This window comes from Cydia fagiglandana, chromosome 16 (assembly GCF_963556715.1).
Source record: "Cydia fagiglandana chromosome 16, ilCydFagi1.1, whole genome shotgun sequence".
NCBI lineage: Eukaryota > Metazoa > Arthropoda > Insecta > Lepidoptera > Tortricidae > Cydia > Cydia fagiglandana.
The window spans coordinates 6,321,267-6,343,597 of NC_085947.1; the positions used below are offsets into that span (position 1 = coordinate 6,321,267).

General features: G+C 41.0%; 2 protein-coding genes and 1 long non-coding RNA gene across 3 annotated transcripts in view; 1 reads left to right on the top strand and 2 right to left on the bottom strand.

Moving 5' to 3' along the window:
• LOC134671883 (uncharacterized) overlaps positions 1-22,331 on the top strand; it is a 40,820-nt gene that overhangs the window by 12,622 nt on the left and 5,867 nt on the right. The gene's annotated exons all lie outside the window — the stretch shown is intronic.
• Positions 3,544-5,208, bottom strand: LOC134672297 (antifreeze protein Maxi-like). The gene is made up of 4 exons (XM_063530190.1): positions 4,978-5,208; positions 4,836-4,878; positions 4,459-4,596; positions 3,544-4,416 (listed from the first exon to the last, which is right to left on the bottom strand). Exons 1-4 carry the CDS (start codon positions 4,990-4,992, stop codon positions 3,728-3,730), a joined length of 885 nt encoding a protein of 294 aa, XP_063386260.1. The 5' UTR covers positions 4,993-5,208; the 3' UTR covers positions 3,544-3,727.
• On the bottom strand, positions 13,199-19,805 carry LOC134672163 (mRNA decay activator protein ZFP36L3-like). Its single transcript, XM_063530064.1, has 5 exons — positions 19,599-19,805; positions 18,328-18,526; positions 17,852-18,021; positions 15,875-16,047; positions 13,199-13,259 (listed from the first exon to the last, which is right to left on the bottom strand). The coding sequence occupies exons 1-5, from the start codon at positions 19,623-19,625 to the stop codon at positions 13,199-13,201; spliced, it is 630 nt and encodes a 209-aa protein (XP_063386134.1). The 5' UTR covers positions 19,626-19,805.

Sequence of the window (22,331 nt, forward strand, 5' to 3'; positions counted from 1 at the left end):
ACTAAAAACAGAATATAATAAATATTTAAGTGGGGTTCCCATAAAACAAACGTGATTTTCTTGTCGTTTTTTGCATAATGGTACGGAACCCTTCGTGCACGAGTCCGACTCACACTTGGCCTGGTTTTTTTATTATAGACTAGCTGTGCCCGCGGCTCCGCCCGCGTGGAATTCGGTTTGTGTCAGTAAGCTGCTAAATATATAAAATATATTAGGCTGTAATTTTTTATTTAAAAATTATAACATTTATAATTTCCTGCATGATAATTTCTGATAAGAATTATATCTTATTGTTTCATACTTTTTAGAGCACGATTTGTAGTAGTCTGACTACGCCCGACTCTTTTAGTATGATAAAGTCGAAGTCGCCTAGCTTTGGACCGTGTGCAGTGCGCCACATACGTCGGGCAATGCCCGACTCTTTTAGTATGAGGGCGCCGAAGGCGTTCGGCTTTGGAACGCGTACAGCGCGCCACGTGCGTCGGGCTTAACTCGACGCTTTGAGTATGAGGGTGCCTTCGGCGCCCAACTTTGGCAAACGTACAGCGTGTCACGTACGTCGGGTTATGCTCGACGCTTTGAGTATGAGGGCGCCGGAGGCGCCCGGCTTTCGAACGCGTACAGCGTGTCACGTACGTTGGTCTATGCCCGACACTCTTAGTATGAGGCGCCCGGCTTTGGAATGCGTACATCGCGCCACGTACGTGAGGCTACTCCCGACGCTTTAAGTATGAGGGCGCCGAAGGCGCCCGGCTTTGGAACGCGTTCAGCGCGCCACGTGCGGCGGGCTTAGCCTGACACTTTGAGTATGAGGATGCCTTCGGCGCCCAACTTTGGCAAGCGTTTAGCGTGTCACGTACGTCAGTCTAGGCCCGACTCTTTTAGTATGAGGGCGCCGAAGACGCCCAGCTTCGGAACGCGGACAGCGTGTCACGTACGTCGGTCTACGCCTGACTCTTAGTATGAGGGCGCCCCAGATCTGGAACACGTACAGCGTGTTACTTACATCGGTCTACGCCCGACACTTTTAGTATGAGGGCGCCGAAGGCGCCCGGCTTTGGTAACCATACAGCTTGTCACGTACGTCTCTTTTAGTATGAGAAGGTCGAAGTCGCCTAGCTTTGGACCGCGTGCAGCGCGCCACATATATCGAGCTATGCCCGGATATTTTAGTATGAGGGCGCCTTCAGGCCTGGTACAGCGGGTTACGCCCGACGCTTTGAGTATGAGGGCGCCGAAGGCGCCCGGTTTTGGAACGCGTACAGCGCGCCACGTACGTCGGGCTACTCCCGACGCTTTGTGTATGAGGGCGCCGAAGGCGCCCGGCTTTGGTAACCATACAGCGTGTCACGTACGTCGGTCTACGCCCGACTCTATGAGTATGAGGGCGCCGAAGGCGCCCGGCTTTGGTAACCATACAGCGTGTCACGGACGTCTCTTTTAGTATGAGAACGTCGAAGTCGCCTGGCTTTGGACTGCGTGTAGCGCGCCACGTACGTCGGGCTACGCCAGATTCTTTTAGTATGAGGGCGCCGAAGGCGCCCGGCTTTGGAACGCGTATCAGTGGTTACGTCCGAAGGTTTGACTATGAGGGCTCCTTCGGCGCCCGGCTTTGGTAAGCGTACAGCGTGTCACGTACGTCGGGCTTAGCCTGACATTTTTATATGAGAAAGTCGAAGTTGCCTGGCTTTGGACCGCGTGCAGCGCGTCACGTACATCGGGCTACGCGCAACACTTTCAGTACCTATGAGAAAGTCGAATTCACTCGGCTTTGGAACGCGAACAGCGCGTCACGTACATCGGGCTACGCCCGACACTTTAATATGAGAGAGTCGAGGGCGCCCGGCTTTGAACCGCGTGCAGCGCGTCACGTACATTGGGCCTTCTTTGTATTTTAATGAGTATCCCATTCAAATATTATTATTGAATAATAATAATATTTGGTTTAATGAGATTAGCTTCTCTTAACATGTTTTGTCAATTCGTACTTTCTATAACTCAAATTTAAACCCACATGTTGGATATATATTATTAATCGGCTTTCACAACCCTTCATTTTGATACCCTACTCGATAGGTTTGCCCGATTTTTTTTTCTAAAGGTTGCGTAATATGGCGTATTAAGTCCGCCATATTGCTTTGATAATGACGTCACATAGCCTATGTCACCCGAGATGACGTAAGGATTCTAATGATGTATCGTACGTCTAAAGGCCGAGCCACACCGGCTTGCGTGTGCGTGACGTGCGCGTGTGCTTGCGCTAAAATGTTAGAGCCGCACACGCACACTTCACGCAAGCGGTGTGCCGTCTCTCATAAGGATCTGTATACTACAACGCCGCACGCGCAAGTGCACGTCACGCACACGCAGCCGGTGTGCACAGGCCTTAAATCGGTTAAGGCATTCAGAAGTAAGGTGGAATAAAGAAACTCACATAAATAAATATATACCTACATACAAACACGAACGCTGAAAACACAATACTCTCTCTCTCTCTCTCTCTCTCTCTGTCTCTCTTGTTTTTGGGTAGTCGTGAAAAAGATGGCACTGTGCAATGAGGGGCAATTAATTTACTGTCGTTTAATTTTGTTGTATTATTAAATCAATATAATTATTCAATTTGTTGGTATCCGTACCCCCTCAACTAAACTTAGAGTTAATTTGGCAAAATCATTCCTCGGTGGCTTATTCATGTCACTATGTATTAAATTCGGCGCCATCTGTTAGTTTACCAGGGTACTCAATAGTGATAGCACATATTTGAAAAAAGTTCGCCCCTACTTCCTAAGTAGCGCCATAAGATTCAGGGGCAAACTTAAATCAAGCGGGTGTTGTGGCTACCCCCTCTTTTAGGGGTTGAATTTTTATAGCCTATAACCTGGCCGGAGATATTCTCGACAGATTAGTAAAGTTTGCATCAAAATCCGTTCAGCCGTTTTCACGCGATGCGCGTTCTAATAAACAGACAAACAGATAAACAGACAAACAGACAAAAATTCTAAAAACTGTTGGAACGTGTTCTGTTATCGATTCTAAGTATCCCCAGCCAACTTTTTTTCGAATATCTTCCATGTACAGACTTTCGACCCCCTTCAGCTTTATTATATGTATAGATAGATAGATAGATGTATAGATACACCCTTGCTCTGTCGGTCTGTTTATCCTTTGTACGCTTTAATTGCTGTAACAATTTAGATGAGTTTTGGTATAGAGACAGTTGGAGTCCGGACATTGAGATAGTTTTGTCACGGATACCATCATTCCACGCTAAAGAAGTCGCGGGCAGATGCTGGTGATTCATACTTATACATGTCAGGTGTAATATAGTTCGAAAATATTAGTGCCGCTTTAAAGAACTGGATTAAAATTGACTTATTTACAGCAGCTATACCTGCTCTGCTAGGTACCTGTTACAGGCCACACCTTGCACCTAGAAATCAAGCTTACATGAAAGAATGCAGAGCAGTCCGTTCAGTTACTTATATAAATCGCTTATGCTCAAATTACACGATAATTCTAAGTAATGAAATAACAACGACAGTACTCTATGCTATTGTATTATTTATTGGTAGGTAGTCGAAGGTTTACAAGGTAAAATTTGCATTAATATTTACATGACCAACCGTGTTGTATTGAGATCTGCCGCCAACCATTTCCATGGAGAAAGCCGAAATGGATGTAGAATCTATGTGTGTGTCCAATCAAGAGGTTTATTTAAATTTTCCGTTTAGTGCCATTTGCCAGCCCCGCCCCAGCCGCCACCGTAGGCTCCAAGACCGCCGAGAGAGCCGACCACCGGGCCTCCAACAGCCACTGGGGCACCAGCGAGACCGAGGCCGCCGACCGCTACCGGCGCTACGCCTACTACTCCGACGCCGCCAGCGCCGAGCAGCAGAGCTCCGGCCTGGGCCTGCCTGGCAGCCGCGTCAGCGACAGCCTGAGCTTGGGCGGCGCTAGCGGCGACGGCGGACGCCTGCGCGCGGGCGGCGTTGGCGATGCGGGCGGCTTCCACGGCGCGTGCCTGGGCGATAGCCAGACCTTGGATGCGGGCGGCGTTAGCAAGACGGTCGGCCTCCGCGGCGCGGCCGGCTTCAATAGCGCTTCCCGCAGCAGCACTGCGTGCGGCCTCTACGGCTCTGGCGTTCTCGTATGCGGCAGCCTGAGCCCTCTGCAAGTTGGCGATGCGCGCCGCCTCCAAAGCCCTAGCGTTGTTAATAGCGTTGACTTGTCCAGCACGGGCGGCGCCTTCGGTCACGCGGGCTCCCTGGATAGCGGCGGCGGCCGCGTTGGCGATGTTAGCGGCTTGGACGGCCTGAGCGTTCTGGATGGCGCTGAGTTGAGCCGCGCCAACGGCGGCGGCATTGTTGAGGGCCTGGCCGCTGCCCACGAGGCCACCAGCGCCGATGAGGCCGGGGCCTCCGGCGACGACGGCTGGGCCGCCAGCGATGAGCGCGGGGCCTCCGGCGACGATGGCTGAGCCACCGATCAGGCCGCCGCCGATCAGGCCGCCGCCGATCAGGCCGGGGCTGGCGATAGAACCGTAAAATCCAGACTGCTCAGCATTGGAATCAGTAGCGACGGTGTCTTTCTTCACACCTACAAAATATTCGAAATATATTTAAAATAATACAAGCCACAACTAAGTAGGCAAATAAGTTTGACAATATTGAATCTTGGCTCTTAGCACGTAACCGGCAAAGCGGTAAGATGAATAGGAGAAATCTAGATACTTATTTGGGTATATTAACCAGTGAAAATTAAAGTAAATTTCCAGCTATTAAAATGTTGAACTATTTGAATAGGTTGAGATAACTTATTTATTTTCTACTCCTCACCTTCTCCGAAAGCTTCATACGCCAAAGCGATGACAAAGAGAATCTGAAAAACATTTGACCCTATAATAACATCTTTTTTAAATCAAATCCATTTTATTTAAACACTGGAAGCCGCTGCACTTTATCATCCACAGATCCTTACCGTAAAACGAGACATCGCTATGTTTTATTAGTTCGCTACAACACACCTCCGAAGCAAACCTTGGAATGTAATGCCTACCACCAAACACCTACACTTTTATAGTGAACCGAAAATTATTTACATGCATTTACAATGCTGATGCCGCCCCATTTGAATACTGCAGCTGAAAAAAACGCTTCAGCGGCCGGCGGCGGTGGTGCGTGAAACACAGTATTCGGGCGCGAGATGCGCGGGCGCATGTACTAAGTTTCCTTTAGAATACCTTCTAAATATATCTTCAAAGTGCTTCGCTAAAGAATTAAAACGTCGTAATAAGCGAACTCTTACATTCGTCTCCATATCCAAATACTTAAGTCAATCTCAGGACATCAATCTCCGCAAGATCTGTCGGTCGAGCACTGCTGCCGATCAATCGCGGGTCCTTGCATATTCACCAGATCGGACCTTCTAGTTGGGGGCATTAAACGTACAGCTGGTCATTAATATCTAAAATATATAAACTTTAGTTCATATCCATTCAACGCGAAATCTAATCTGCAGAACTCAATAACACGCCCACCCATTATGAACTTTGCATGCCAAAAAATTTAACACAAACATGCAACCTATGTTCCTGAGGTCATAATCCCAGATTAAATTCCTTCCAGTAATAAATCAGATTGTGAAATACGATGCATATTAAGTGCAGTAGTGCAGTGACGTGTTGCACAAGGGTGATGCAACTCCCGCTCCAAACCGCTTGGCTCCTCATTACATACTTGACAACGCAAAAACGGCCCACAATACTTGTAATGCGAGCATTTGATAGCCGGTTCCGTACTAAATATTGCACGATGTGTCACTCATATTTATCGTGAGTTAATGCAGTTATAAACTTGATCATATTTGTTTTCGGGAATAGTTAGTGATGGTTTACTGGTGGTGTCTAGATAGAACTCCTAAAAATGCATTTGGTTGTGAATCGGTGACACCGAAAGTAAATATGTTATGTTCCCGTAATAACCCGTTTTTAGTGGAAACGCTGGTGAAACTAGTGTTCCGTAAGGTCTCAATGAAAATGAATTGTAATTAGGAGTGTTTTGGTGAAAACTAGTTTCGACTAGAAAGTAGAAATTGATAAAAAAAAATTTCATTGAACCCAGTTTAACTGAACGCGCGTAAAAAGGTTTTTGTTTTCTAAGTTAACATTATAAAATATGTACCTATAGTCGGTTTTATTTAAAGGTCCTACTTACATCGAATATAGTCACTTGCAAGATCTTCCATCTCGAACATTTGTAGATACCTATTGATTCCACCATCATAATGTAAATAACGGTAATATTTTTGCAAAAAAAATTTGAAGACCTAAACTAAAAATTTATAATATTCCTATCGCATGAATGCGATCCAAATTAAATCTTTTGATACAACAGTTAAAGGGCAGCCGTAGACCTATTTATCCATTTGATTTGACCAGATTTTTTAAAGAAGTTTGTGCTTATAAATTGTTCTGATGAAATCCATTACCAAACTGTGGTAAGCAGGGTTTCTCAAAGCAGTGATACTGGCCCCTAATGCACGGTGCACTGGGCGGGCAATTGGATTCATCGCGTGTCATTGCTATTCGAGGATCGATTCATTAATTGTATTAACTAATTAATGTGTAGTAATTCACAGTATTCACACTATATCTAGATTGCATGGTAAACTGAGTAAGTACCTAGTTGACAGATAGAGAACTCCTAAAAATGCATGTGGTGTGAATCGGTGACATCAAAAATAAATTTATGTTTCCGTAATAACCCGTTTTTAGTGGAAACGCGTTAGTTAAAACTAGTGTTCCGTAAGGCCTCAATGAAAGTTAATTGTAATTGGAAGTGTTTTGGCGAAAACTAGTTTCGACTAGAAATTTATAAAAAAAAAAATCAGTGAACCCAGTTTTACTGAAACCAATGTTACACCATACTCTCATCATAGCGTTTTCCCTGTCACATTAAAAAAGCCAATCTTATAAAGGTTGTCTAAAAAATAACTGCATTCCCGTTGACAGGGAGGTTTTGGGATTTTACTGAGCAACTTTTACTATGGCACCAACCCTGAACTCGCAAGAAAAAATTTGGCTCTTTCATACATTTAGGCTAGTCCATTTTCTATGACTCGATTTGGTTGTTGGTCCCATAGTAAAAGTTGCTCAGTATAATTCCAAAACCTCCCTGGCAACGGGAATGCAGTTATTTTTTAGCCACCGTGTATTAACGAAAACAATAAATCTAAAACACAAACCATCATCTAAATTCACAGCACATTTCGTCAAGCCAGTCTTATTAGTTCACTTGCCTTTTAAGATGAATAGCGTATACACCCTTTATCGAATAAAAATTCTTCGCTATACCGTAAAACGGGGTGAGTAGGTTTCGCGGGGAGAGTTGGGTTATGAATGGGGAGAGAAGGTTTGAGAGGGGGGTGAGAAGGAATTTTAAGGCTACTGCTACAAAATTAATGTATTCCAATTTAAAATGGGGCTATAGTAATACGCATAATAAAAAAAATCGATCCAACAATGTTCCAAAATCTTCCAAAACCTTTGTATGAAAAACCCTCACACCCCAAATACGAGGCACTACGGGGTGAGGTGGGTTTGCCTCTTTATCGTCAAAGTTATGAAATTGAACTACCCAAAATAAAATACAAACGTCCGAACCACTTATTATATACACCATTCAGTATTCACGTGTAAAAATAAAATTTTATCGAGGTTTGGAAGTCAAATTTCACCCATCTTACCCCGTTTTACGATACCTACTGTGTACTTTTCCATCATAATTTTCCACTTGATCGGTCGGATGAACTTTGCTCAATCGGTCCTTACACAAATGTTCGTACGTTTCTTATTCACGAGCAACACCGCTCAAAGTTGCATAGTTTAGATATTATGGATGCACCAATGCACCGGAGCCATCCTTGTATGGACGCTTGCGATGTGAACTATTGGCACATTCGATACGAAACAATAATTACATTAAGCTTAGAATAAATTTAAAAGTGGAAAAATTACTGTCTTGGGTGAGACTTGAACTCACGGCCTCTGGATATCCAGAGGCCGTGAGTTCAAGTCTCACCCAAGACAGTAATTTTTCCACTTTTAAATTTATTCTAAGCTTAATAGCATCGTTCGCAGACGTTTCTGCTTGTTCAAAATTAAAATTAGTATGGGTAGCACATCGTAACTGGTGAATTTCCAATATGACTTGGAACTCCGGTAGCCGTTTAAGAAGTGTAACACTCTTACGGTAGATGTCGCTAAGGGTCCCCTTGACCTATAATATGGTGGAAAGATTTGCTGGCTGGGGATGAGGTCTTGGTTGCTCAGATGGCAGAGCGCTGGAGTATCTATCCAGAGGCCGTGAGTTCAAGTCTCACCCAAGACAGTAATTTTTCCACTTTTAAATTTATTCTAAGCTTAATAGCATCGTTCGCAGAGGTTTCTGCTTGTTCAAAATTAAAATTAGTATGGGTAGCACATCGTAACTGGTGAATTTCCAATATGACTTGGAACTCCGGTAGCCGTTTAAGAAGTGTAACACTTACGGTAGATGTCGCTAAGGGTCCCCTTGACCTATAATATGGTGGAAAGATTTGCTGGCTGGGGATGAGGTCTTGGTTGCTCAGATGGCAGAGCGCTGGAGTATCTATCCAGAGGCCGTGAGTTCAAGTCTCACCCAAGACAGTAATTTTTCCACTTTTAAATTTATTCTAAGCTTAATAGCATCGTTCGCAGACGTTTCTGCTTGTTCAAAATTAAAAATAATTACATTATTAGTCTAATTGAGTTATAATAAACTGTTGTTGGAGGCGTGGCATTTTCTAAATCGTCGGGTGACAAGCAAAACTCACTAAGTACTATCAAAAAATTAAAGTAACAATGCACTTTATTACACTTGTAACACGGTTTATTGTCCAATAATTTCAATGATGTTAGTTAGTGACTTTTGCTTGTCACCCGACGAAATATTTATGCGCCTTTAAACACTACTAAACCATCTTTCAACGACAAAACGTTCTCTAAATTTTATTTACTTATCGAACGAGCAAGCGAAGCGAAGCGAAGTTCTTACATTCGACTTCGGACACGCGGCCGGCTAGCGGCACGTCCCGGCATTTCGATGTTTTTAAGCTGAACTGTCAGAAGATAGTTTGATACTCAAGAACTTAAGTAAATCTGTCCTAATTTAAATGAAATTGGGTAAACGTGTAGTTGAGGGCAGTAAATTATAGTCATTAAATTATGAGCAGGCTTTATCAAGAGGTTATTAAACTAGAAGAGCTTAAAATGCTAAAAAGCTATTTGTGAGGGGTCATGCATTTCTGGTCATCTTTTTTGTAAGAAAGTATGGTCGAGTTTGGTATCAAATTAAAGCGCTCGGCTTGCACTTTTATAATATCGTCTTTAAATTTACCATTTTGAAATGATTAGCAAGATAAAAATAAACATAGTATAGGTATTTGACATTTGGCAAGAAACTATGGAAGGTAGAGGTTCTACACTCCATAGGTACAAGAAACATTACGGCTTACCACAGATACAGTTTATTTTAATCTCTATGGTGAATCAGTTAAAGGCTCCACAGAGCTTACAATTATAGTTTGTCAAAGGACTGTCTCGTTTCAAACACAGACAGAGAGAATCATACTATCTTTGTCTTACACCAGTACTAGCACCCGAAAGAAAAGGACGAGTATAGTTTTTTTGTTCTTATTTACTGACAAATTTGATTTGACAACTATATTCGCACACGTTTTCAATCCATTGTCGACTTTAGCCTCGCCACAAGGCCACAGACGTTCGGAATGGGGTTGGCAACTGTCAAAGGTATGCATAGATGGCGCCATCACAGCTTGCCCCTTTGTCTATGAGATTTGGCTTAAATGACTGGCATCCAGGACATAAATATTCATTACAAACAAAAAATTGACACAATTCTAGGGATTGACAGGGCAAGCTATGCTGGCGCCATCTTCAAAATACTTCGACCGGCCAACCCCATTTTCTGAACGGAATGACATTTGTAGAGCGACGTCCCGTTCCTACCTGTCATTCCGTACGAAAACTGAATGAAAATTCCGAACGTCTGCGGCCAAGGTAAGTCTGCAACAAAATATAGATGAAGATGGCGGCCATGCACTATGTCGTCTATGTCATAAAATCGTCATGGATGTCGTTTTTTAGGTTTTGGGGGGCGCAGATTTCTATGATGATGATTATTTTGAAATCCAACATGGCGGCCATGCACTATCTCATAAAAGTCGTCATGGATGTCGTTTTATAGGTTTTAGGGGGCCCTGATTTCGAAAATGATGACCATTTTGGAATCCAAAATGGCGGCCATTCACTATGTCATAAAAGTCGTCATGGGTGTCGTTTTATAGGTTTTAGGGGGGCACAGATTTCGAAAATGATGACCATTTCGGATTCCAAAATGGCGGCCATGCACTATGTTATAAAAGTCGTCATATATGTCGTTTTATAGGTTTTAGGGGGGCACAGATTTCGAAAATGATGACCATTTTGGAATCCAACATGGCGGCCATGCACTATGTCATAAAAGTCGTCATGGATGTCGTTTTATAGGTTTTAGGGGGCCCCGATTTCGAAAATGATGACCTTTTTCAATTCCAAAATGGCGGCCATGCACTATGTCATAAAAATTGTCATGGATGTCGTTTTATAGGTTTTGGAGGGCGCAGATTTCGAAAATGATGACCATTTTAGATTGCAAAATGGCGGCCATGCACTATATCATAAAAGTCGTCATGGGTGTCGTTTTATAGGTTTTGGGGGGCGCAGATTTCGATAATGATGACCATTTTGAATTCTAAAATGGCGGCCATGCGCTATGTCATAAAAGTCGTCATGGATGTCGTTTTATAGGTTTTAGGGGGCCCCGATTTCGAAAATGATGACCTTTTTGAATTCCAAAATGGCGGCCATGCACTAAGTCATAAAAGTCGTCATGGATGTCGTTTTATAGGTTTTGGAGGGCGCAGATTTCGAAAATGATGACCATTTTAGATTGCAAAATGGCGGCGATGCACTATGTCATAAAAGTCGTCATGGGTGTCGTTTTATAGGTTTTAGGGTGCACAGATTTCGATAATGATGACCATTTTGGATTCCAAAATGGCGGCCATGCACTATGTTATAAAAGTCGTCATATATGTCGTTTTATAGGTTTTAGGGGGCGCAGATTTCGAAAATGATGACCATTTTGGAATCCAACATGGCTGCCATGCACTATGTCACAAAAGTCTTCATGGATGCCGTTTTATATGTTTTAGGGGGCCCCGATTTCGAAAATGATGACCTTTTTGAATTCCAAAATGGCGGCCATGCACTATGTCATAAAAGTCGTCATGGATGTCGTTTTATAGGTTTTGGAGGGCGCAGATTTCGAAAATGATGACCATTTTAGATTGCAAAATGGTGGCCATGCGTTCGGAATGGGGTTGGCAACTGTCAAAGGTTTGCATAGATGGCGCCATCATAGCTTGCCTCTTTGTCTATGAGATTTGGCTTAAATGACTGGCATCCAGGACATAAATATTCATTACAAACAAAAAATTGACACAATTCTAGGGATTGACAGGGCAAGCTATGCTGGCGCCATCTTCAAAATACTTCGACCGGCCAACCCCATTTTCCGAACGGAATGACATTTGTAGAGCGACGTCCCGTTCCTACCTGTCATTCCGTACGAAAACTGAATGAAAATTCCGAATGTCTGCGGCCAAGGTAAGTGTGCAACAAAATATAGATGAAGATGGCGGCCAGGCACTATGTCGTCTATGTCATAAAAGTCATCATGGGTGTCGTTTTATAGGTTTTAGGGGGCGCAGATTTCGAAAATGATGACTATTTTGGAATCCAAGATGGCGGCCATGCACTATGTCATAAAAGTCATCATGGATGTCACTATGTAGGTTTTAGGGGGCCCTGATTGCGAAAATGATGATCATTTTGGAATTCAAAATGACGGCCATGCAGTATGTCATAAAAGTCGTCATGGATGTCGTTTTACTGGTCATGATCATCATTTTCGAAATCTACACACCTGTTTCAAATAAGGTATAGGTAGATGCATCCTAGTAAGTCAACAACATCTATATCTACTATCGAATTGTACTTTTGATAGTAGTACGAAATGTAATCTGAAAGGAGTCAAGTAATATATTCCTGTAATGAGGAATCTACACTGATTCCAATTACTAAGTAGTAATTGTAGAATTCGAAAGTTGATTCCTGATTCCTCAAATGGAATTGTACTTAGTAATTCGGTATTGTTAGATTACAAAGTAATCTGGGAATCAGTAATCAGATTACAAAGTAATTTCCAGTAATCGTGGAATCAGGAATCAATTACGAAATGCCCTTCTCGGACTAAGTAGCACTGCATTCAATTGATCTTTTTGGCGAACCGCGAGTTCACAGTTCGGGGCGAACTACTAGTAATAAATTTCTTTTAACTGATTATTGACGTAGATCTGTCTGTCAAGTGTGATTGGTGCAACTGGCCCTTAGTTACAACACAAAGAAATAATTATTAAATTATAACTACACTAATTGCCAACAAAATCCATTTTATGCCAAACATGCCTTACATCATATTGGAAAAGCGCTGATACTCTTCAAACTGAACTGAAACATAGCTAAAAACCACCGCAAGAAAACTCGCTCCACGTAAACAACCGCATCGAAATTGACAGACAGACAGACAAACATTGGCGTCAAACATATACCTAACACCCCTTTTGAGTAGGGGGTTAAAAATCAATCAAATAATGGAATAAAATAAAAGAAAACATCGTAACAACGTAACTCCATAGAAAATAAAATGACTGACATTCACTTATATCTGGGTGTGTTATAGAAAAGAAACATTAACAGCTTAGGTAATTAATTAATTTATTATTAGTTAATTTATAAATAGCGTCGTGTAGACCTCGCTTTTTTTAGCATTAGAAAAGGGGCAAACAATCTTGACGAGTATTTTTATTGAAAAACACTTTTGAAAAATAAGTTATGTACAGCAGCAAGGTTATTTACATTATTTTGGTTTCATAAGTAATATTATTATTTTTTTAAAGCATTTTTTAATAAAAAGAGTAGGCATATCAAGTTTTTTTTTACCATTTTTCTAATGCTAAATAAACGAGGTAGGTATAGTGGTGTCAAGTGTCAACATCACAGGCAGTCTTCCTCGACCCTCTGGATTAAAGGGTAGAATTGCGCCGGTTCCGCGACTCTGTAAAAAACACCATTGATACAATTATATTGAATAACTGTAGATAGGATATACTCATATACATAAGGAGCACAAAATATGCTTCCATATTATTTTCACCTTAGCAACTAGAACACGGGTACTTTGCTACTTAAAAACAGTGAGCAAAATCACATTTTGCTATCATGAATACCTATGAATGAATCAGTTTTTGGTGATTAATACCTATAGTAACAGCACCAGTCATGGGACATTTAAGAGGGAATTTGGAGTATTTGTGATATTTCCCTAATACATGTAAATGGTCTACCGCTTAGCGTATTAAAAGATGAAAGTCCTATCCGTCTTTCATGTTTCAGGCGTGTTGTATCAAAGATACTGTGATGAGTTTCCACATACTTAACAAATTAAAACTATGCTTTTTTTCTCCAGTCATGGACACCAAAGCTCCAGTAATGGGCCCCCCAGTAATGGACACTGCTCTATCAGTATAAAATATTGAAATAGGTCATCAGATCTGGTCCATGTTATCATAATATTGCATTATCATCCGATTTGCATATTTAATTACGAATACAAAATTTCAACTCAATCGGAAAGTGGCTCAAACTCGGCTATCAAGATTTGACCCACACTAACTAACAGGGCAAGTTATATGAAAGTTTGGAAAAACGATATTAATTTATCCGAAGTCCGAGCATACCTTCTGGTTGACATATTTCGTAACTACATTTTACTTCTGTATTGTTTAAACATGAAATGATGGCATGGCAAACATCATTATGTAAATTGTCCCATTATAGGAAGTATGCAGTTTTACAGCTCCTATAATGGGATTGGGCCAAATACCACTATTTTTTTACATCTGTGGAGTCACAACATAGTATGTTGTATACCTTATCTCATGGTAAATGCAATTAACAAAACACATTCTAGTTTTCATCAAGTATTAATGAATTAAAATTTAATAAATTAACTCACCTCTCGCGAAGTTGTTAAGAATTCGTAGTGGTATTTTTTTTCAGTGACACGACAACTTTTGGGTTGACGCCAATTTCTTAAAAAACAACCAAATTTAATAAAAATTCAAACTGAAACAGCTCTAGGACTCTTATTTATGATAATATACAGGCAGTGTTTATAAACTACTTTTAGACACTTTTTTTAGAGGATTTGTGGTTTTTTGTCCCATTACTGGTTCCACGCCCATTATAGGGTACACTACTATATAGCTATTATCCAAGTTCCAACTTTGCCCCCTTCAGGCTCACCAAAAACTTGATAGTGATGATACAATATTTATATACGTATTTTCCTTAATATATGTAGAGAAGCAAAAGTTATTAGTTACGTCAGTATATAATTATTGTCATGTTTTTTCCTGGTAAGAAAAAAAAATGTTGAACGGGAGATTATTTCGGTTACCTCAAATACGCGAAATATACAATCGTTAACCTACTTCAAATTAACTAACTGATAATATTTTCTCAGTAATGTTATGGTTTCGTTGTTTAGTTTATACTGATAATGGTACTAATGAGGTACCTACACGTGTAAGTATGTATGTCGATTTAACCTATACTTATTTAATTTTATTATTAGTAAAGATCTGGAGGCCGATTTTTGAATTTCGAGCGTTCGATTTCGTCACTCGAAATTCGGCGAAATGCTTATTTTTGAAATACGAGCTATAGAAATTGGGAATCGAGTGGTAATGACCACTCGTTTTCAATTCTATTATATAATAGAATTTAAATGCCGGGTACTGGAGATATTCTTGAACGAAATACACGAAATCGGTGGAAAACGACGAAATGCTAATTTTTGAAATACGAGCGATCGAAATTTGAAATCTATTGGTATTGACCACTTGATTTCAATTCTATTAGTAGAATTTAAATGCCTAGTGGTGGAGATATTATTTAACAAAATACACGAAATCGAGTGGTCGAATTTCAAAAATCGGCCCCCTGTACGGAAAGAGAAGAGTCGTAAAATGTATTGGCTCCCTTACATTCCACGACTTTTTTCTTTCCGCACAGACTCTAAAATAGTTAAAACATTGACTGGTTTGTTTTCGTTTTAGATTTTACTAATACTAGTTGTTTTTTGATCGAATTTTAATTGACCTTATTATTCAACTTCGTTCGTTTTTGTACCGAAACTACTTATATATTATGTTAATTATGGTTTGAAATAAAATTCAATAAACAAACCTATCTTAAAATATTATCTGGAGATATTTAGACGTCCTTAGAAGGTCCTTAGGATACAGGGACGCGAGTGCATACGGCATCTAATTTAGGAACAAGCCACAAGGAAGGGCAGAGGCCATTACTATTGTTTTATATACGAGAAGTTTCTAGGGCTCATTTAGTTAGACGATGCGAGAACTCGCATGTGAGTTTCATTACATTAAGGGTTTTGATCGGTCGGTTGAATTGGACGTAACCAACAGTCAGCAATGTAACTAAATCGCATGCGAGTTCGCTCGCGGTCTAAATCAGCACCTTTAGCTAAATTTGGCGAGACGAATATGTAGGTAGGTCATACTGAGCAACTTTTAAGTACTTGCGTGTTTTATATCCTGGCAGACTTAACACTTATCTATACCTAACTATTGTACATATACTCACTTGTATAAAACAGGCGCAGGCGCAGTGATGATGCGCGGAGGATGGAGGGCGTTGCTGACAGCGTCGATCTTATGCTGCACCACACTGTGGGCCGAACCCAATAGGGAGGTGAGGCTGCTCAGCACCGGGGGGAGGGAGGGGGCCGTCTCGACTGCGATGGTGTTTGCTGGGATCTATAGGCAACAGATTAGGTATACCTACAGTATGTATCAGAACGAAAGGCAAAGAACTGAGCAACTTTTACTATAGGACAAACCCCGAAATCATGAAAAAAAAATTGACTCTCCCATAGGAAATTTCAACACCCGACCAGCAAAATGTATGAAACATCCATATTTTTTTCCGCATTTTCGGGGATGGTCCCATAGTAAAAGTTGAAGCGCTGGTGGCCTAGCGGTAAGAGCGTGCGACTTGCAATCTGGAGGTCGCGGGTTCAAACCCCGGCTCGTACCAATGAGTTTTTCGGAACTTATGTACGAAATATCATTTGATATTTACCAGACGCTTTTCGGTGAAGGAAAACATCGTGAGGAAACCGGACTAATCCCAATAAGGCCTAGTTTACCCTCTGGGTTGGAAGGTCAGATGGCAGTCGCTTTCGTAAAACTGGTGCCTACGTCAAATCATGGGATTAGTTGTCAAGCGGACCCCAGGCTCCCATGAGCCGTGGCAAAATGCCGGGATAACGCGAGGAAGAAGAAGAAGAAGAAGGTCCCATAGTAAAAGTTGCTCAGTGTGACCTAAACGTTAATGGATCTCTTTCTTTGCCTTTCGTTCTGATACATACTGTATATTTTTGGTTATTAATTACCTAACGAAATTATCACCCGCATGCTAAGATCACGGTCCGTGATTCACGGGCGCTAGGTGCCAATATAAACCTTACGCAAAAGTATGCATTGACAGCGTTCGCCATAACAACTAATTTAAAGACTTCTTCGCGTTGAGAGCACGACCGCTTGGATGACTCACGTTAGACCGGGCCGGAGCTTCCGGATCCGGAGCTTACTTTTCTATGACATGACATGTGATCACGTGATGCTTTCCATAGAAAACGATGCGCCGGAAGCTCCGGTTCGAACATGGTAGCATCTGTTCAGGTGTTATCGGTGTCCGAATACTTATAGTTCGTTTTTTTTAGCATTAACAAAGAACTTGCAAGAAGGTAAGCGATCTTGATAATATGTCTTTTACTTGAAAAGTGTGTCAAATAGACTTACAACAATCGTCCCACGCGATTCGACCTTTCACCGATAAGATATATTAGTTGGTTCTTTTGCTCTTTAGAAAGAATCTACTTGTAACATTGACATATTTCAGGACTGGCCTTACGGGCAATAAGAATGGTGCATGAATGGGTCTAGGGCTATAACCGCGAAAATCGAAGTTCGTCTATTGCGGGCATTTTTCTCTGTCACTCTAATTACGTCTTAACTAATGAGAGTAAACGAGAAAGATTCCCGCAATTTGCGAATTTCGGTTTTCGCGGTAGACCCCCAGTACAGCGGTGTGACAACGCTACAACGCGATTGGTTGATAAGTTCGCATCACTCGGGCGATTGGTCATGGTCATAACTAGTTGCGTTAGACTGCACGATTGGCTCGAATTCGTGAGTGACACCGCTGAACTAGTAGTATTTTTAATGCATATAAGGCCAGTCCTGAAATATATGTCGGCGGCCGATCGTAAAATCAGGCATATCGTGAAATTCCTAGGCATATCGTGAAACGTGAAAATCTTTGACTCGTTCCCTGAGTCGACGGAGCCCCGCGTAGCGGGGCCCTATTTCTGGACAGTTTGCCCTTCGGACATCTGAAGCAACCTATCGAACCTATCCTACCTAAGTATATATTGGATTAATGTGACAATCGTTAAAACATTACGATCTGCCTGAACTTACGATCGGCCGCCGACATTTACGTCTATGACTTGTAAGGATCGCTTTCTTATCTATTTACGTAGTTTATTATTCTTACAACGATTGGCGGGGGGAGCGGCTGCACCAATACCGGTGGTGGTTGGACGGGGGGTAGCTTGTGTACCGCGATGTCGGCTGCCTTGGCTGCTATTGCCAGTGCGCCCTTCACTGCGGCGCCCTTTGCTGCCAAGATAGCTGCACCTTTGGCTGCTGCGCCTTTAATTGCTCCTGTAAAAGTAAAAGTACACCTTGTATCAAGACGATTATATTGTGAAGCACTTAGATACAATCGCCATCAGATATATCAGAGCGACCAATGTAGTCATCAATATCTGAACACGGCTCTATTGTCAAGGCGTTAGCACTATTTATGAGCACCTCCGACGCTCCGACATACTTGTATCTGATGGCGGCTGTAGGTTCGTAAAAGGCTAGGTAACAGATGCTACTTATAGCAAGGTCTTGACCTTGGTCTCACAGGATACATCAGCATCATGATCAGATTGTAGTCTAGAGTAATACTGAGTTAAAAACCTTTAATAGCCGCGCCTTTGATAAGCGCCCCCGCTCCTAATAGGGCCGCACCCTTAGCCACTGCCGCTGCTTTCAGTAGGGCAGCGCCCTTAGCCACTGCCGCTGCTTTCAGTAGGGCAGCGCCCTTAGCTACCGCTGCGGCCTTCAGTAGAGTGACGCTGCCGAGGGCTGGCGGTGTTAAACAGCACAGGCAGGCAAGCTGGAATAAAGATCAATATTAGTCAAATCTGTGCGAATAAGTGGTGTACACGAAGAGAGGCATATGGCGCGATTCTGGAAATGAATTAGAGATTAACTAGATACGATACAGTAAAGATATGTGACGTCCCACATAAAGGTAAAGGGTAAAGGTAACTTATGGCGGTTGGCGCTTACGCTATTATTAACATTGCTCCAATATTGTCGCGACGCTATGCGACGTAAGCGCCAGCCGCCATAAGGTACCTTTTGGCGAGGAACGTCACTCACTTTACTATTTCATATCTAGTGAATCTCTAATTTATTTCCCGATCGCGGCGCCAGCCGCCATAATGTATTTTGCCATGGAACGTCACATATCTTTACTATTATATCTAGTGCATCTCTAATTCATTTCCCGAATCGAGCCAATAGAAGAAGGGAGAGGAGGTGACAAGAGGGTGAAAAGACCCCCAAACGTACTACTACCTACAACGAAAGTATACAGCAAGTTATTATGCACATATATGTAAGTTATTTTAGGTATAAAACTCTACGCAAATTAATATTTTTAAAATAGAACAGAGTTAGACCAAGAAAAGTCTGCAGCGATTTTGATAGGCCACGCAGTGAAAGTGTTATTCTTATCTAACTCTAGGTCCTCTTTATTAAACATCTCACACACTACTTTCATTACTTTCGAGAATAAATAAATATGTTTCAATAATAAAGGGCTTGTACAATGTACATCATAATATCGGCTCCGTCGGCAGAACAACACTTAAGTTCACAAAACGATCATACTACGATAATTTTACGATAAAAGTGATATTGGTGGCTTGAATCGAGATTTGAAAAATATGTACTAGAGAAGATATCATCTAGTCATCTTGTTCGTCTCTACTTCGTCTCTAATCTTGGCATTATCTCGTTTCCCGAATACGCGTGTCAGACACTGTATCCTGATTGATAACTAGGATATGGCCACATTTCAACTAAATTTTTAAAGTTACAACATATTATGTATTGCACTAGGACCTAGGATACCTAGTGTATGCACTAGGACAGGTGAATATTAGGTAAAACAAACTTACCGAAACAATAAAAAGTCTAAACTCCATTTTTGATATTTCCTGACCTCTGCAGCCACTGTACTACTGCCTTAAGTAAAGGTGAAGGGCATTTATTTACTCCATTTGAGGACATTGCAAAATTAACAGGTTACCAACAAAATGCAGCAATGTCATCTAAGCCTGTTATAATAATGGGTTTTCCGATGATACCTGTTTAAATTGACTTGCGGTATTAATAGAGCTGGACGAAATCTAATGATGTTGTTAGTTAATCTTTGTGATAATCAAAATGCAATAGATAATCCGTTAGTCACCTTTTGTCTCTCCAAAACTTTGAACACGGTCACTTGGGATCTTAATTACCTACTTGTGAACGCAATAGATATTAGCACCTAATTTGGTAATGCACAATGTATGTACAGTCGCTATCAGATATATCGGAGCGGCCAAGGTGTTCACAATATCTGAACACGCGCTCTAACTCCCTGACAATAGAGGCGTGTTCAGATATTTGTGAGCACCTTGGCCGCTCCGATATATCTGATGGCGACTGTACCATCAGCATCATGCTTTGTTGCACTGTTGGCCATGTAGGGTCCTAACCAAATTGGTTGTTCAATACTTACGCTGTAGAATTTCCAATTTAGGAAGAACCCTACATGGCATAATAATCCCGTGTGGTGACTGTATATATATGGGTCAAGTTCACATTATTATACAATCTTAGTCTCTTATACTCTAAGTACATACACGTACTTTTAAGCTCTATAATAATTGTTGTGTGTGTCTGTGTGTAAGGTGTATGTGTAATGAAAAGTTGTGTATTTTATAGTGTTTCCTATGTTTTCTATTTATTTTTGACATGTGCAGCGTAAGCGTAGTTCACAAAAGTGGTAGGTAAATATTAAAACTAAGTCACGACTCTAGGGAAGTGGAGCGATGCCTTAAGTGAGTGCTAATTGTTCTACATTTTCACCAGTAAATCTGTGGAGTACCTATTCGAAGTATTTTTACTACCAGGGCTCGAATTTATTATTCAATTACTTATAGATACTTACTGTTACTTATTTAATCACATTCATCTGAGGTTTTCTATCGAGGTCTACCATCTAATTTTAAAGTCTGTAACCTATGATGAGGAAAAAAGAAAATAAAAAGAATCGGGTAAAGTTATAAAATAACAAATAATATCGTAAATAGGTACCGTAAAATGGAATGAGTTGGGTGAAATTTTACTTTCAAATCTCGATAAAATTTTATTTTTACATGTGAAAACTGAATGGTGTATATAATAAGTGGTTCGGACGTTTGTATTTTAGTTTGTATTTTATATTGGGTAGTTCCATTTCATAACTTTGACGATAAAGATGAAAACCCACCTCACCCCGTAGTGTCTCGTATTTGGGGTGAGAGGGTTTTTCATACAAAGGTGATTTTGGAAGATTGTTGGATCGATTTTTTTTTTTATTCGTATTACTATAGCCCCATTTTAAATTGGAATACATTATTTTTGTAGCCTTAAAATCCCTTCTCACCCCACTCTCAAACCTTCTATCTCCCCATTCATAACCCCACTCTCCCCGCGAAACCTACTCACCCCGTTTTACGGTACTTCGCAGTATAATTTTTATTTCCTCTGCTATAAGTTACGGTGAATCTGATCAAATGTATGTTTACATTTTTACATCAGAGCTTAATTTGACTCACGCCACGTGATAAGATTCAATATAATCCATGAGGAAATAAACAAAAACGATATAAGCATGACCTCTGCATCTGTGTTATGTGTTTGTCAATATTTATTACCAAATTGGTAAATTCCAATAATGTAGGTATAAATAACTTATAACGTTCACTTTAATACATCATAATTTATCCCAGTTATCCCTTTCAACTCCGAGAGTTATGGCGTATACTATAGTCAGACCGTAAAAAGTCTGCAGCGATTTTGATAGCCCACGCAGTGCAAGACTGCAAGTGTCATTTTAAACGTCAAACTTCTATGAAATTATGACGTATACATAACACTTACACTGCGTGGGCTATCAAATCCGCTGCTGACTTTGTTTGGTGCGACTATATACTGTTTTAAGTGGGGTCCGTTTGTTTGACATAAATTTTAAGTCATAATGTATTGTTTGTGATAAATTATCATTAGTCCTAATTCTGAAACCGTTAACTTTTCAGGATTCTCATAAGGTTATCCTATACATATGTAGGTTAGCTTAGGTTAGGTTTGTTTTATGGCAATCCTGAAATGTTACGCGTTTCTGAAAAAAAAAAACAAATTATGACTAACAAGAATGCGGACAAACAATACATAATGACTTAAAACTTTATGGGAATATGTTAAAGTACCAAATCTCTATGCTTCAAGTAAGGTATTTGTAAACGTACCAATGATGTCGGCTTTGTACCTGACTTTTGGATATCGGTAATTTCTACAAATTGGACGTCTCTACAGATTCTTTGTTCTGACTTAGTAGGTCAGTGAAAAGGTAAAGCAGTATAAATGTGAAAGTCAAGTTCAAAGCTATTTCAGTAGCCCTCGGTACATCTCTGTTTTACCTGTTTTGATCAGTTTTCCGAGGCGACATTTAAAATAGTGATAATATGGTGCGATTTAAGCGGTTTTTGTTAAAGGTATGGTTTTCGTTTCATTAGCATAGGTAGGTAATTCGATTTAAGTATAGGTACGTACCGAACGTCTAATACACCGTATACGTAGGTTACTATATTATACGTTGTATGTAA